Here is a 14,822-nt window from a genome sequence, read left to right on the forward strand (position 1 = left end):
TCTTCCCACACACCTGTTTTCAATCCCATTCATTACCTGTTGTGTATTTAACCCTCTGTTTCCCCTCATGTCTTTGTCAGAGATTGTTTTATGTCAGAGATTGTTTATATGGTTGTATAGGTGCGCGACGGGTCCTCGTAACCATGTTTATTTATGTATTTAGTGTTATGGAGCATGTTACTTGGACATTTATTAAAAGACTCCATTTTACACTCCTGCGCCTGACTTCCCTGCCACCTATAAACACACGGCTTTGACATCATCACTTATTCACATTACTTTGTTAAAATATATCAGTTGTTGTTTATTTTAAATGTGTTTTATTTTATGACTTTATTATTTCAATCCAAGTCATCATCTCATCTCTGTAAACCTGCTGTCTGACAAAAATCACTATTTTAGTAGTTCTTCATAGTAAATAAGGCATTATTTTATGACTGCTGAGTACCAACTATCAATCACTTAGATGATGTATTTCCAGGTAGAGATAACTCGTAAATCTCTGTCCCTCTTGATCGCACGTTCTTGTCTCTTTTCTCTCTCTCTGTGTCTACAACCACACTAACCTGACAACTAGGCGTGCCATGGATTATGGCCATTGTAGTCAATTACCATGTTTTCTGCATTAAACTATGTAGAATATTGGCCAGTTGGAAACTACAACTCCCTACTACATCGCACAGTTTGGGCATGATCTGTTCATCTCTAGAGAAAGTGCAGTGCAATGTACCCTTTCATCTCACAAAAAAATAATATTTTCTGTTTTTAAACAACTAGTTGACCAAAGTCAGTTAAATTATTTGAATAATTATTCGCAATATTTGCTTTGATCTCACAACAACAAAAGAGAACAAAATGGAATTTAAATAATTGAACTGACTTTGGTCAACTAAAACAGAAAATATTTAATTACGCAATCTGATGCCCGACTGCACAGTCGAGGACGTGTTCACGCAACCATTGGTTGTTGCAATAATATAATATAACCAATGAAACGCCTGCGCATCTAGTTGGGCGGGAACCCCGACCAACGTCACCACAACACAAACCCACCTCCCCGGACCTCCTACGCATTCTAGGCAACCATGATGGACTTGAGCCAGAAAATTATTGTAAAAGTTGAAGTCCCTTCTTATGAAATAGCATGCAGCTCTACAACTTAAAAACAAGACACGAAATAAACTACATAGACTAAATAGACTAAATAGACTAAATAAACTACATAGACTAAATAGACTAAATAGACTAAATAAACTACATAGACTAAATAGACTAAATAGACTAAATAAACTACATTGACTAAATATACTACATAGACTAAATAAACTACATAGACTAAATAAACTACATAGACTAAATAGACTAAATAAACTACATAGACTAAATAGACTAAATAAACTACATAGACTAAATAGACTACATAGACTAAATAAACTACATAGACTAAATACACTAAATAGACTAAATAAACTACATAGACTAAATAGACTACATAGACTAAATAAACTACATAGACTAAATAGACTAAATAGACTAAATAAACTACATAGACTAAATAGACTACATAGACTAAATAAACTACATAGACTAAATAGACTACATAGACTAAATAAACTACATAGACTAAATAGACTACATAGACTAAATAGACTACATAGACTAAATAAACTACATAGACTAAATAAACTACATAGACTAAATAGACTAAATAGACTACATAGACTAAATAGACTAAATAGACTAAATAGACTACATAGACTAAATAGACTAAATAGACTAAATAGACACACAAAATAGAAACGTACCATAATGTGTTCAAGTAGAGAATCTATTGCCACAATGTTGTCAAAGTACGTTCTGTTGGAGAAAGAGAGAGAATGATAATGAAGTAAAGATGATAAATGATAATGAAGTAAAGATGATAAATGATAATGGGGGTAAAGATGATAAATGATAAGGGGGGTAAAGATGATAAATGATAATGGGGTAAAGATGATAAATGATAATGAAGTAAAGATGATAAATGATAATGGGGGTAAAGATGATAAATGATAATGAAGTAAAGATGATAAATGATAATGGGGGTAAAGATGATAAATGATAAGGGGGGTAAAGATGATAAATGATAAGGGGGGTAAAGATGATAAATGATAATGGGGTAAAGATGATAAATGATAATGAAGTAAAGATGATAAATGATAATGGGGTAAAGATGATAAATGATAATGAAGTAAAGATGATAAATGATAATGAAGTAAAGATGATAAATGATAATGGGGGTAAAGATGATAAATGATAATGGGGGTAAAGATGATAAATGGGGGTAAAGATGATAAATGATAATGGGGGTAAAGATGATAAACGATAATGAAGTAAATATGATAAATGATAATGGGGGTAAAGATGATAAATGATAATGAAGTAAAGATGATAAATGATAATGAAGTAAATATGATAAATGATAATGGGGGTAAAGAGTTTCTTCATCCTGGTCCTGGGGAACAAAAAGGGGTGTATATTTTGGTATTTGCCCCCCCCCCCACCCCGAGTATGAAACACAAGATTCCATTAGTTAACTCATTATCCAATCTTTGATTAGTGCGAACCAGGTGTTTAGTATTGTTATCCATTCGCTTTATGATGTAATATTGTGTCTTTGACACATCTGGCAGGAAGTCATTGAGACAGACTTACTTTAACACATCTGGCAGGAAGTCATTGAGACAGACTTACTTTGACACATCTAGCAGGAAATCATTGAGACAGACTTACTTCGACACATCTAGCAGGAAGTCATTGAGACAGACTTACCTTGACACATCTAGCAGGAAGTCATTGAGACAGACTTACTTTGACACATCTGGCAGGAAGTCATTGAGACAGACTTACTTTGACACATCTGGCAGGAAGTCATTGAGACAGACTTACTTTAACACATCTAGCAGGAAGTCATTGAGACAGACTTACTTTGACACATCTAGCAGGAAGTCATTGAGACAGACTTACTTTGACACATCTAGCAGGAAGTCATTGAGACAGACTTACTTCGACACATCTAGCAGGAAGTCATTGAGACAGACTTACTTCGACACATCTAGCAGGAAGTCATTGAGACAGACTTACTTTAACACATCTGTCAGGAAGTCATTGAGACAGACTTACTTTGACACATCTGGCAGGAAGTCATTGAGACAGACTTACTTTAACACATCTGTCAGGAAGTCATTGAGACAGACTTACTTTGACACATCTGGCAGGAAGTCATTGAGACAGACTTACTTTAACACATCTGTCAGGAAGTCATTGAGACAGACTTACTTTGACACATCTGTCAGGAAGTCATTGAGACAGACTTACTTTAACACATCTGGCAGGAAGTCATTGAGACAGACTTACTTTGACACATCTAGCAGGAAGTCATTGAGACAGACTTACTTTGACACATCTAGCAGGAAGTCATTGAGCTCGGTCTGTTTGGCTAGGCCTCTGCACACCTGGCGATACAGAAACAACACGTCAGATAACAGTTAATTAGCACTTTTGTTTATGTGTCAATAGCAGGATTACAGCGAGAGGGAGAGCACGGGAGAGACAGAGAGAGGGAGAGAGAGAGAGACAGAGAGAGGGAGAGCGAGAGAGACAGAGAGAGACAGAGAGAGAGGGGGAGCACGGGAGAGACAAAGAGAGGGAGGGAGAGAGAGAGAGACAGAGAGAGGGAGAGCGAGAGAGACAAAGAGAGGGAGGGAGAGAGAGAGAGACAGAGAGAGGGAGAGCGAGAGAGACAGAGAGAGGGAGAGTGAGAGAGAGGGAGAGTAAGAGAGAGGGAGACAGAGAGAGAGACAGAGAGATGGAGACAGAGAGAGCGAGAGAGAGAGGGAGACAGAGAGAGGGGGAGACCGAGAGAGAGAGAGCACGAGGGAGACAGAGAGCAAGAGAGAGAGGAAAAAGGGGGAGAGAAAGAAAGAGAGACAGTGGGCTTCTCTCACATTTCTGTCTGTGGACAGAGACTCCATTGTTTAATGTCAGTGCAGACGACTGTTTTGATATCTGATGTAACACAATGGTGTTCCTGTGGACAGACGTGAGATGCATTGGGACACCGCGATCCGGGATGCATTGGGACACCGCGTGTGAGATGTTGTGCTATGTACTGTAGCTCTCAGTAGCAACGGTAAATAGAAACAACAATGCTGAGCAGGCCATAATGACGTCCCCCGGGAGGGCCAATGTGTTAAAGGCTGTAAGGGTTGATTAGACTGAAGCCTACTGGCGACCCAGTCACATTAGAGTTCAGATCACATAAACACAACCAAACACTCAACAAACACATGTATGAAAGTGTACAATGAGTGTTTTTAGAGCAAATTACGTATTTAAATACCCCTAAAATATATTTTAAAATATATGCTTTATTGCCATATATACATGTACACCAGATAGATGCAGTTGTTTTACAGGGTCAGTCATAGTAGTATGATAGGTGTTGTTTTTCCCAATGACCAGACACAACCCTGTCCCAATGACCACAGACACAACCCTGTCCCAATGACCACAGACACAACCCTGTCCCAATGACAAGACACAACCCTGTCCCAACGACCACAGACACAACCCTGTCCCAATGACCACAGACACAACCCTGTCCCAATGACCACAGACACAACCCTGTCCCAATGACCACAGACACAACCCTGTCCCAATGACAAGACACAACCCTGTCCCAACGACCACAGACACAACCCTGTCCCAATGACCACAGACACAACCCTGTCCCAATGACCACAGACACAACCCTGTCCCAATGACCATAGACACAACCCTGTCCCAATGACAAGACACAACCCTGTCCCAACGACCACAGACACAACCCTGTCCCAACGACCACAGACACAACCCTGTCCCAATAACCAGACACAACCCTGTCCCAATGACCACAGACACTACCCTGTCCCAATGACCACAGACACTACCCTGTCCCAATGACCACAGGCAAAACCCTGTCCCAATGACCACAGGCACTACCCTGTCCCAATGACCACAGCCACTACCCTGTCCCAATGACCACAGACACAACCCTGTCCCGATGACCACAGACACAACCCTGTCCCAATGACCACAGACACAACCCTGTCCCAATGACCACAGACACAACCCTGTCCAAATGACCACAGACACAACCCTGTCTCAATGACCAGACACAACCCTGTCCCAATGACCAGACACAACCCTGTCCCAATGACCAGACACAACCCTGTCCCAACGACCACAGACACAACCCTGTCCCAACGACCACAGACACAACCCTGTCCCAAGAACCAGACACAACCCTGTCCCAATGACCACAGACACAACCCTGTCCCAATGACCACAGACACAACCCTGTCCCAATGACAAGACACAACCCTGTCCCAACGACCACAGACACAACCCTGTCCCAACGAACACAGACACAACCCTGTCCCAATAACCAGACACAACCCTGTCCCAATGACCACAGACATAACCCTGTCCCAATGACCACAGACACTACCCTGTCCCAATGACCACAGACACTACCCTGTCCCAATGACCACAGATACTACAATGTCCCAATGACCAGAGACACTACCCTGTCCCAATGACCACAGACACAACCCTGTCCCAATGACCACAGACACAACCCTGTCCCAATGACCACAGACAAAACCCTGTCCCAATGACCACATACACAACCCTGTCCAAATGACCACAGACACAACCCTGTCTCAATGACCAGACACAACCCTGTCCCAATGACCAGACACAACCCTGTCCCAATGACCAGACACAACCCTGTCCCAACGACCACAGACACAACCCTGTCCCAACGACCACAGACACAACCCTGTCCCAAGAACCAGACACAACCCTGTCCAAATGACCACAGACACAACCCTGTCCCAATGACCACAGACATAACCCTGTCCTAATGACAAGACACAACCCTGTCCCAACGACCACAGACACAACCCTGTCCCAACGACCACAGACACAACCCTGTCCCAATAACCAGACATAACCCTGTCCCAATGACCACAGACACAACCCTGTCCCAATGACCACAGACACAATCCTGTCCCAATGACAAGACACAACCCTGTCCCAACGACCACAGACACAACCCTGTCCCAATGACCAGACACAACCCTGTCCCAATGACCACAGACACAACCCTGTCCCAATGACCACAGACACAACCCTGTCCCAATGACCACAGACACAACCCTGTCCCAATGATCAGACACAACCCAGTCCCAATGACCACAGACACAACCCTGTCCCAATGACCACAGACACTACCCTGTCCCAATGACCACATACACTACCCTGTCCCAATGGCCACAGACACAACCCTGTCCCAATGACCACAGACACCACCCTGTCCCAATGACCACAGACACAACCCTGTCCCAATGGCCACAGACACAACCCTGTCCCAATGACCACAGACACAACCCTGTCCCAATGACCACAGACACAACCCTGTCCCAACGACCACAGACACAACCCTGTCCCAACGACCACAGACACAACCCTGTCCCAATAACCAGACACAACCCTGTCCCAATGACCACAGACACAACCCTGTCCCAATGACCACAGACACTACCCTGTCCCAATGACCACAGACACTACCCTGTCCCAATGACCACAGACACTACAATGTCCCAATGACCACAGACACAACCCTGTCCCAATGACCACAGACACTACCCTGTCCCAATGACCACAGACACAACCCTGTCCCAATGACCACAGACACAACCCTGTCCCAATGACCACAGACAAAACCCTGTCCCAATGACCACATACACAACCCTGTCCAAATGACCACAGACACAACCCTGTCTCAATGACCAGACACAACCCTGTCCCAATGACCAGACACAACCCTGTCCCAATGACCAGACACAACCCTGTCCCAACGACCACAGACACAACCCTGTCCCAACGACCACAGACACAACCCTGTCCCAAGAACCAGACACAACCCTGTCCCAATGACCACAGACACAACCCTGTCCCAATGACCACAGACACAACCCTGTCCCAATGACAAGACACAACCCTGTCCCAACGACCACAGACACAACCCTGTCCCAACGACCACAGACACAACCCTGTCCCAATAACCAGACACAACCCTGTCCCAATGACCACAGACACAACCCTGTCCCAATGACCACAGACACAACCCTGTCCCAATGACAAGACACAACCCTGTCCCAATGACCACAGACACCACCCTGTCCCAATGACCACAGACACAACCCTGTCCCAATGACCATAGACACAACCCTGTCCCAATGACCACAGACACAACCCTGTCCCAATGACCACAGACACAACCCTGTCCCAATGACCACAGACAAAACCCTGTCCCAATTACCAGACACAACCCTGTCCCAATGACCAGACACAACCCTGTCCCAATGACCAGACACAACCCTGTCCCAATGATCAGACACAACCCTGTCCCAATAACCACAGACACTACCCTGTCCCAATGACCACAGACACTACCCTGTCCCAATGACCACAGACACTACCCTGTCCCAATGACCACAGGCACAACCCTGTCCCAATGACCACAGACACAACCCTGTCCCAATGACCACAGACACAACCCTGTCCCAATGACCGCAGACACAACCCTGTCCCAATGACCAGACACCACCCTGTCCCAATGACCACAGACACAACCCTGTCCCAATAACCACAGACACAACCCTGTCCCAATAACCACAGACACTACCCTGTCCCAATGACCACAGACACCACCCTGTCCCAATGACCACAGACACTACCCTGTCCCAATGACCACAGCCACTACCCTGTCCCAATGACCACAGACACAACCCTGTCCCAATGACTACAGACACAACCCTGTCCCAATGACCACAGACACAACCCTGTCCCAATGACCACAGACACAACCCTGTCCCAATGACCACAGACACAACCCTGTCCCAATGACCACAGACACAACCCTGTCCCAATGACCAGACACAACCCTGTCCCAATGACCACAGACAAAACCCTGTCCCAATGACCACAGACACAACCCTGTCCCAATGACCACAGACACAACCCTGTCCCAATGACCAGAAACAACCCTGTCCCAATGACCACAGACAAAACCCTGTCCCAATGACCAGACACAACCCTGTCCCAATGACCAGACACCACCCTGTCCCAATGACCACAGACACTACCCTGTCCCAATGACCACAGACACAACCCTGTCCCAATGACTACAGACACAACCCTGTCCCAATGACCACAGACACAACCCTGTCCCAATGACCACAGACACAACCCTGTCCCAATGACCACAGACACAACCCTGTCCCAATGATCAGACACAACCCTGTCCATATAACCACAGACACTACCCTGTCCCAATGACCACAGACACCACCCTGTCCCAATGACCACAGCCACTACCCTGTCACAATGACCGCAGACACAACCCTGTCCCAATGACCACAGACACAACCCTGTCCCAATGACCACAGACACAACCCTGTCCCAATGACCTCAGACACAACCCTGTCCCAATGACCAGACACAACCCTGTCCCAATGACCACAGACAAAACCCTGTCCCAATGACCAGACACAACCCTGTCCCAATGACCAGACACAACCCTGTCCCAATGACCAGACACAACCCTGTCCCAATGATCAGACACAACCCTGTCCCAATAACCACAGACACTACCCTGTCCCAATGACCACAGACACTACCCTGTCCCAATGACCACAGACACTACCCTGTCCCAATGACCACAGACACAACCCTGTCCCAATGACCACAGACACTACCCTGTCCCAATGGCCACAGACACTACCCTGTCCCAATAACCACAGACACTACCCTGTCCCAATGACCACAGACACTACCCTGTCCCAACGACCACAGACACTACCCTGTCCCAATGACCACAGGCACTACCCTGTCCCAATGACCAGACACAACCCTGTCCCAACGACCACAGACACAACCCTGTCCCAATGACCACAGACACAACCCTGTCCCAATGACCACAGACACAACCCTGCTCCTTATCATGTTTCAGAAGTGTGTTATCGAGGTTTTGTAACCAAATACACCTGACAACATCACATTTCTTATGAATAAAAAAATATATATGTAAAATAATGCAATGCTCACCTGTACTTGGTGAATAGCTACAGATGCCCATGCTAAACTCGCCGTCGCAACCTTTAAAAAAAAACATTATTATTATTTATATATGTATTTCATTATTATTTATATATGTATTTCATTATTATTTATACATTTATCTCATTATTATTTATATATTTATTTCATTATTATTTATACAATTATCGCACAGGAATAAATGCACATAAACTAACATTTCTGTAAATGTTATTTCTATTTAGCCAGCTGGCTAGTTTTCATCTGTATTCCCTGGGCAGATAAAAAACATGTTTTTATTTTTGCATCACAAACATTTTTGCATTAAAAATAAAAAAAAATAACAGTCCCAAGATGGGCTTTAAAATAATAGAAGCTAAAAAAAATAATGAATAATAAAATCAATTGTTAGCCTATATGTCATTATATTTGACGGTAGAGATATTTATTAATAGACATATAAACGGGACTATCATATGGATATGAGTAAGATCCATCCTAAGGAGTATTCCTGGTATTCCAAGTTGCCATTCCCATGTGTGTCCTCATCATGTGTGTTTATCCCCAACCTCATGTCCTCTCCAATAATGACTGGTACATAATATCCCAGGAGGCAAAACGGGTCGAAAAGACGTCATCGCAACACAATTACGGTGACGTTCTTACAACGCTTATTGCAAACATCCTTTCCCACTGGGTAGTCATATAATTAACCCCTCAGTGCCTGTCACCTAAACGTGTCTATCTGTCCTCTGATGGGCTCATTAGGAGCTAATAGCAGAGTTGTAAAAACCTTGGTCTGTTCGTCAAGGACTCACTGACCGCTGTTCTCTTTACAAACTATTGGAGCTATAACAGGAAGTCATTGTCTAGTCCTTATGAACTAATGGAGCTATAACAGGAAGTCATTGTCTAGTCCTTATGAACTAATGGAGCTATAACAGGAAGTCATTGTCTAGTCCTTATGAACTAATGGAGCTATAACAGGAAACCATTGTCTAGTCCTTATGAACTAATGGAGCTATAACAGGAAACCATTGTCTAATCCTTATGAACTAATGGAGCTATAACAGGAAGTCATTGTCTAGTCCTTATAAACTAATGGAGACAAACAGGAAACCATTGCCTAGCTCTTAGCCTCTGCTGAGTCCCCAACAACTGGACGTTGTGGTTTTCAGGGGAAATGGAAAGAGAACATGTGACAAAACTTCAGCTTTTGGACGTTAACAAAGCAACACTCCATCTTGACTCCTCTACATTTACTGGATTGGTCGAACACTGCAGAAGAGAACTTCCCCCGACAGGATCTGGTTTCATTGTGTTTCTTTTACGTCTGCTCCATAGGTTAGCTAGATGTAGACAGTCAAATCACCTCTAAGGCTGTTTGTGTGTGTGTGTGTGTGTCTGTGCATGGGTGCGTGCTTGTGTGCGTGTGTACCTCCTGGTTGCTGATATTGAAAGGCTCGTGGCCCCTGTGCCGATGCAGCTCCAGGATAGCTATGAGGTCACCGATGGCCGTGAGGATGGGGAGGCACAGGACAGAGTGAACATGAATCCCTGAGTCTGAGTCCTGCCCTGTGCCTTCAGGGAAACGCTCGTCCTGGAGAGAGAGCGAGAAGAGGAAGAGCGAGAGAGAGGCGAGGAAAGGAAGTGAGAGAGAGAGGACGAGAGAGATAGAGAGGACGAGAGAGAGAGAGAGAGAGAGAGAGAGAGAGAGAGAGAGAGAGAGAGGTTAGATTGAATCCCTGTGTCGTGCAGCACAGAAGTCAGGGGTCCTGACGTCAAAGCATTTGAAATAAAACATATACAATCTGAACCAAATACTTTGGGATGTTTGATTTATCCTGCATTAGGTTTAGGGGTTAGTGTTTTGGGTTAGGATAAAGGTTAGTGGTTAGGGTAAGGGTTAGTATTTTGGGTTAGGATAAGGGCTAGTGTTTTGGGTTAGGGTAAGGGCTAGTGTTTTTGGTTAGGGTAAGGGATAGTGTTTTGGGTTAGGATAAGGAATAGTGCTTTGGGTTAGGTTAAGGGCTAGTGTTTTGGGTTAGGATAAGGGTTAGTGTTTTGGCTTAGGGTAAGGGCTAGTGTTTTGGGTTAGGGTAAGGGCTAGTGTTTTGGGTTAGGGTAAGGGTTAGTGTTTTGGGTTAGGGTAAGGGTTAGTGTTTTGGGTTATGGTGAGGGTTAGTGTTTTGGCTTAGGGTAAGGGTTAGTGTTTTGGGTTAGGGTAAGGGTTAGTGTTTTGGCTTAGGGTAAGGGTTAGTGTTTTTGGTTAGGGTAAGGTTTAGTGGTTAGTGTAAGGGTTTGTGTTTTGGGTTAGGGTAAGAGTTAGTGTTTTGGGTTATGGTGAGGGTTAGTGTTTTGGCTTAGGGTAAGGGTTAGTGTTTTGGGTTAGGGTAAGGGTTAGTGTTTTGGCTTAGGGTAAGGGTTAGTGTTTTTGGTTAGGGTAAGGTTTAGTGGTTAGGGTAAGGGTTTGTGTTTTGGCTTAGGGTAAGGTTTAGTGTTTTTGGTTAGGGTAAGGTTTAGTGTTTTTGGTTAGGGTACCGTTTAGTGTTTTTGGTTAGGGTAAGGGTTAGTGCTTTGGGTTAGGGTGAGGGTTAGTGTTTTGGGTTAGGGTAAGGTTTAGTGTTTTTGGTTAGGGTAAGGTTTAGTGTTTTTGGTTAGGGTAAGGTTTAGTGTTTTTGGTTAGGGTAAGGTTTAGTGTTTTTGGTTAGGGTAAGGTTTTGTGTTTTGGTTAGGGTAAGGTTTAGTGTTTTTGGTTAGAGTAAGGTTTTGTGTTTTGGTTAGGGTAAGGGTTAGTGCTTTGGGTTAGGGTGAGGGTTAGTGTTTTGGGTTAGGGTAAGGGTTAGGTGTATTTATAGTACGCTGAATCTCACCCCTGTGATGTCCTCTACTAGCAGTATTTTGCGTGTTGTGGCGACGTGAGCGGCGATGGTGGTCCCAAACGTGATGGGACCAGCTGGGATGAAGGTGGGAGGACCGTCGTTAGCCCCCGCCGGTTTAAACAAACACAAGCTCTGAGGAAGGACCAGAGAGAAATGAACACGGATACACTACATCACGTTAGTCATGTAGCAGACGCTGTTATTCAGAGCCACGTACAGTAGTGCACTAATGTTAAAATGGCTAGGTGAGACTATCCCAATTACAGTAAGTACACACTAATCACTAATCACTATAGATTAGTACACACTAATCACTAATCACAAGATTAGTACACACTAATCACTATAGATTAGTGCACACGAATCACAAATCACTATAGAGTAGTACACACGAATCACTAATCACTATAGATTAGTACACACTAATCACTATAGATTAGTACACACTAATCACTATAGATTAGTACACACTAATCCCTATAGATTAGTACACACTAATCACTATAGATTAGTACACACAAATCACTAATCACTATAGATTAGTACACACAAATCCCTATAGATTAGTACACACTAATCACTATAGATTAGTACACACTAATCACTATAGATTACTACACACTAATCACTATAGATTAGTACACACAAATCACTAATCACTATAGATTAGTACACACAAATCACTATAGATTAGTACACACTAATCCCTATAGATTAGTACACACTAATCACTATAGATTAGTACACACTAATCACTAATCACAATAGATTAGTACACACTAATCACTATAGATTAGTACTCACCAATCACTATAGATTAGTACACACTAATCACTATAGATTAATACACACTAATCACTAATCAATATAGATTAGTACACACTAATCACTATAGATAAGTACACACTAATCACTATAGATTAGTACACACTAATCACTAATCACTACAGATTAGTACACACTAATCACTATAGATTAGTACACACTAATCACTATAGATTAGTACACACTAATCACTATAGATTAGTACACACTAATCACTATAGATTAGTACACACTAATCACTAATCACTCAGTAAACCAGATTAATTTACACTCTGAGACCCAGTAGAATTTACTGTTATTTTAATGAATGATTAACCGAGATTTATTCTTGAGGATATACATTGTTAATGCCTCATTATTAACTAAGGATTGTGGCTTTAACACTCATCACTCACTAGACCAGATCAGTGGAGCTCAGAGTAGTTGATCTGACGAGACAGTATGTGGTTCACTTACATTGTTGCATTCTCCCAAGTGGTAAAGTGCAAATCCGTCTGCTTTCGTGGCTGTTAGAAGACAAGAGATGTGTGACAGTTACAATCTGTAGTTATACAGATGGTGTGGTGTACAGTACGTACTGTGTGTTAGTGGTGGAGCACAGGGAGGGGGGCAGGGTGGAGCGCAGGAAGGGGGGCAGGGTGGAGCGCAGGGAGGGGGGCAGGGTGGAGCGCAGGAAGCGGGGCAGGGTGGAGCGCAGGAAGGGGGGCAGGGTGGAGCGCAGGAAGGGGGGCAGGGTAGAGTGCAGGGATGAGAGGGCAGGGAGGGGGGCAGGGTGGAGCGCAGGGATGAGAGGGCAGGGAGGGGGGCAGAGTGGAGTGCAGGGAGGGGGGCAGGGTGGAGCGTAGGGAGGGGGGCAGAGTGGAGCGCAGGGAGGGGGGCAGAGTGGAGCGTAGGGAGGGGGGCAGAGTGGAGTGCAGGGAGGGGGGCAGAGTGGAGCGGAGGGAGGGGGGCAGGGTGGAGTGCAGGGAGGGGGGCAGGGTGGAGCGTAGGGAGGGGGGCAGGGTGGAGCGTAGGGAGGGGGGCAGGGTGGAGCGCAGGGAGGGGGGCAGGGTGGAGCGCAGGGAGGGGGGAAGGGTGGAGCGCAGGGAGGGGGGCAGGGTGGAGCGCAGGGAGGGGGGCAGGGTGGAGCACAGGGAGGGGGGCAGAGTGGAGTGCAGGGAAAGCAGTGCACAGCCTGTCACATCCAATCCCCCTTTGCCACATCAGGGCACTGCGGCAATATAGAGCTTTGGGATATGTCTTCTATACCACACACACACACACACACACACACACACGCGCACACACACACACACACACACACACACACTGCACCATGTTACACCATAGTTTAGTGTCAGTTTAGCCTGGTCCCAGTTCTGTATCATATAGCCTGGTCCCAGTTCTGTATCATATAGCCTGGTCCCAGACCTGTTTAATATCTGTATCATATAGCCTGGTCCCAGTTCTGTATCATATAGCCTGGTCCCAGATCTGTATCATATAGCCTGGTCCCAGTTCTGTATCATATAGCCTGGTCCCAGATCTGTATCATATAGCCTGGTCCCAGACCTGTTTAATATCTGTATCATATAGCCTGGTCCCAGTTCTGTATCATATAGCCTGGTCCCAGTTCTGTATCATATAGCCTGGTCCCAGATCTGTATCATATAGCCTGGTCCCAGTTCTGTATCATATAGCCTGGTCCCAGACCTGTTTAATATCTGTATCATATAGCCTGGTCCCAGATCTGTATCATATAGCCTGGTCCCAGTTCTGTATCATATAGCCTGGTCCCAGTTCTGTATCATATAGCCTGGTCCCAGTTCTGTATCATATAGCCTGGTCCCAGTTCTGTTTAATATCTGTATCATATAGCCTGGTCCCAGTTCTATTTAATATCTGTATCATATAGCCTGGTCCCAGTTCTGTATCATATAGCCTGGTCCC

General features: G+C 44.7%; 1 protein-coding gene across 4 annotated transcripts in view; it reads right to left on the reverse strand.

Annotated features, from left to right (window-relative positions):
• Positions 1–14,822, reverse strand: part of LOC139367897 (cAMP and cAMP-inhibited cGMP 3',5'-cyclic phosphodiesterase 10A-like) — a 132,859-nt gene that overhangs the window by 46,965 nt on the left and 71,072 nt on the right. For 2 of the 4 annotated variants that reach the window (XM_071106270.1, XM_071106269.1), the window contains exons 5-10: positions 13,350–13,399; positions 12,060–12,200; positions 10,625–10,786; positions 9,196–9,246; positions 3,436–3,494; positions 1,806–1,857 (exon numbers count right to left, since the gene is read on the reverse strand). In XM_071106270.1, coding sequence (XP_070962371.1) covers positions 1,806–1,857; positions 3,436–3,494; positions 9,196–9,246; positions 10,625–10,786; positions 12,060–12,200; positions 13,350–13,399 — 515 coding nt within the window. Of the gene's footprint in view, positions 1–1,805; positions 1,858–3,435; positions 3,495–9,195; positions 9,247–10,624; positions 10,787–12,059; positions 12,237–13,349; positions 13,400–14,822 lie in introns of all 4 variants that reach the window. The other 2 variants (XM_071106268.1, XM_071106267.1) reach the window with 1 other exon arrangement.

Source organism: Oncorhynchus clarkii, chromosome 16 (assembly GCF_045791955.1).
Source record: "Oncorhynchus clarkii lewisi isolate Uvic-CL-2024 chromosome 16, UVic_Ocla_1.0, whole genome shotgun sequence".
NCBI lineage: Eukaryota > Metazoa > Chordata > Actinopteri > Salmoniformes > Salmonidae > Oncorhynchus > Oncorhynchus clarkii.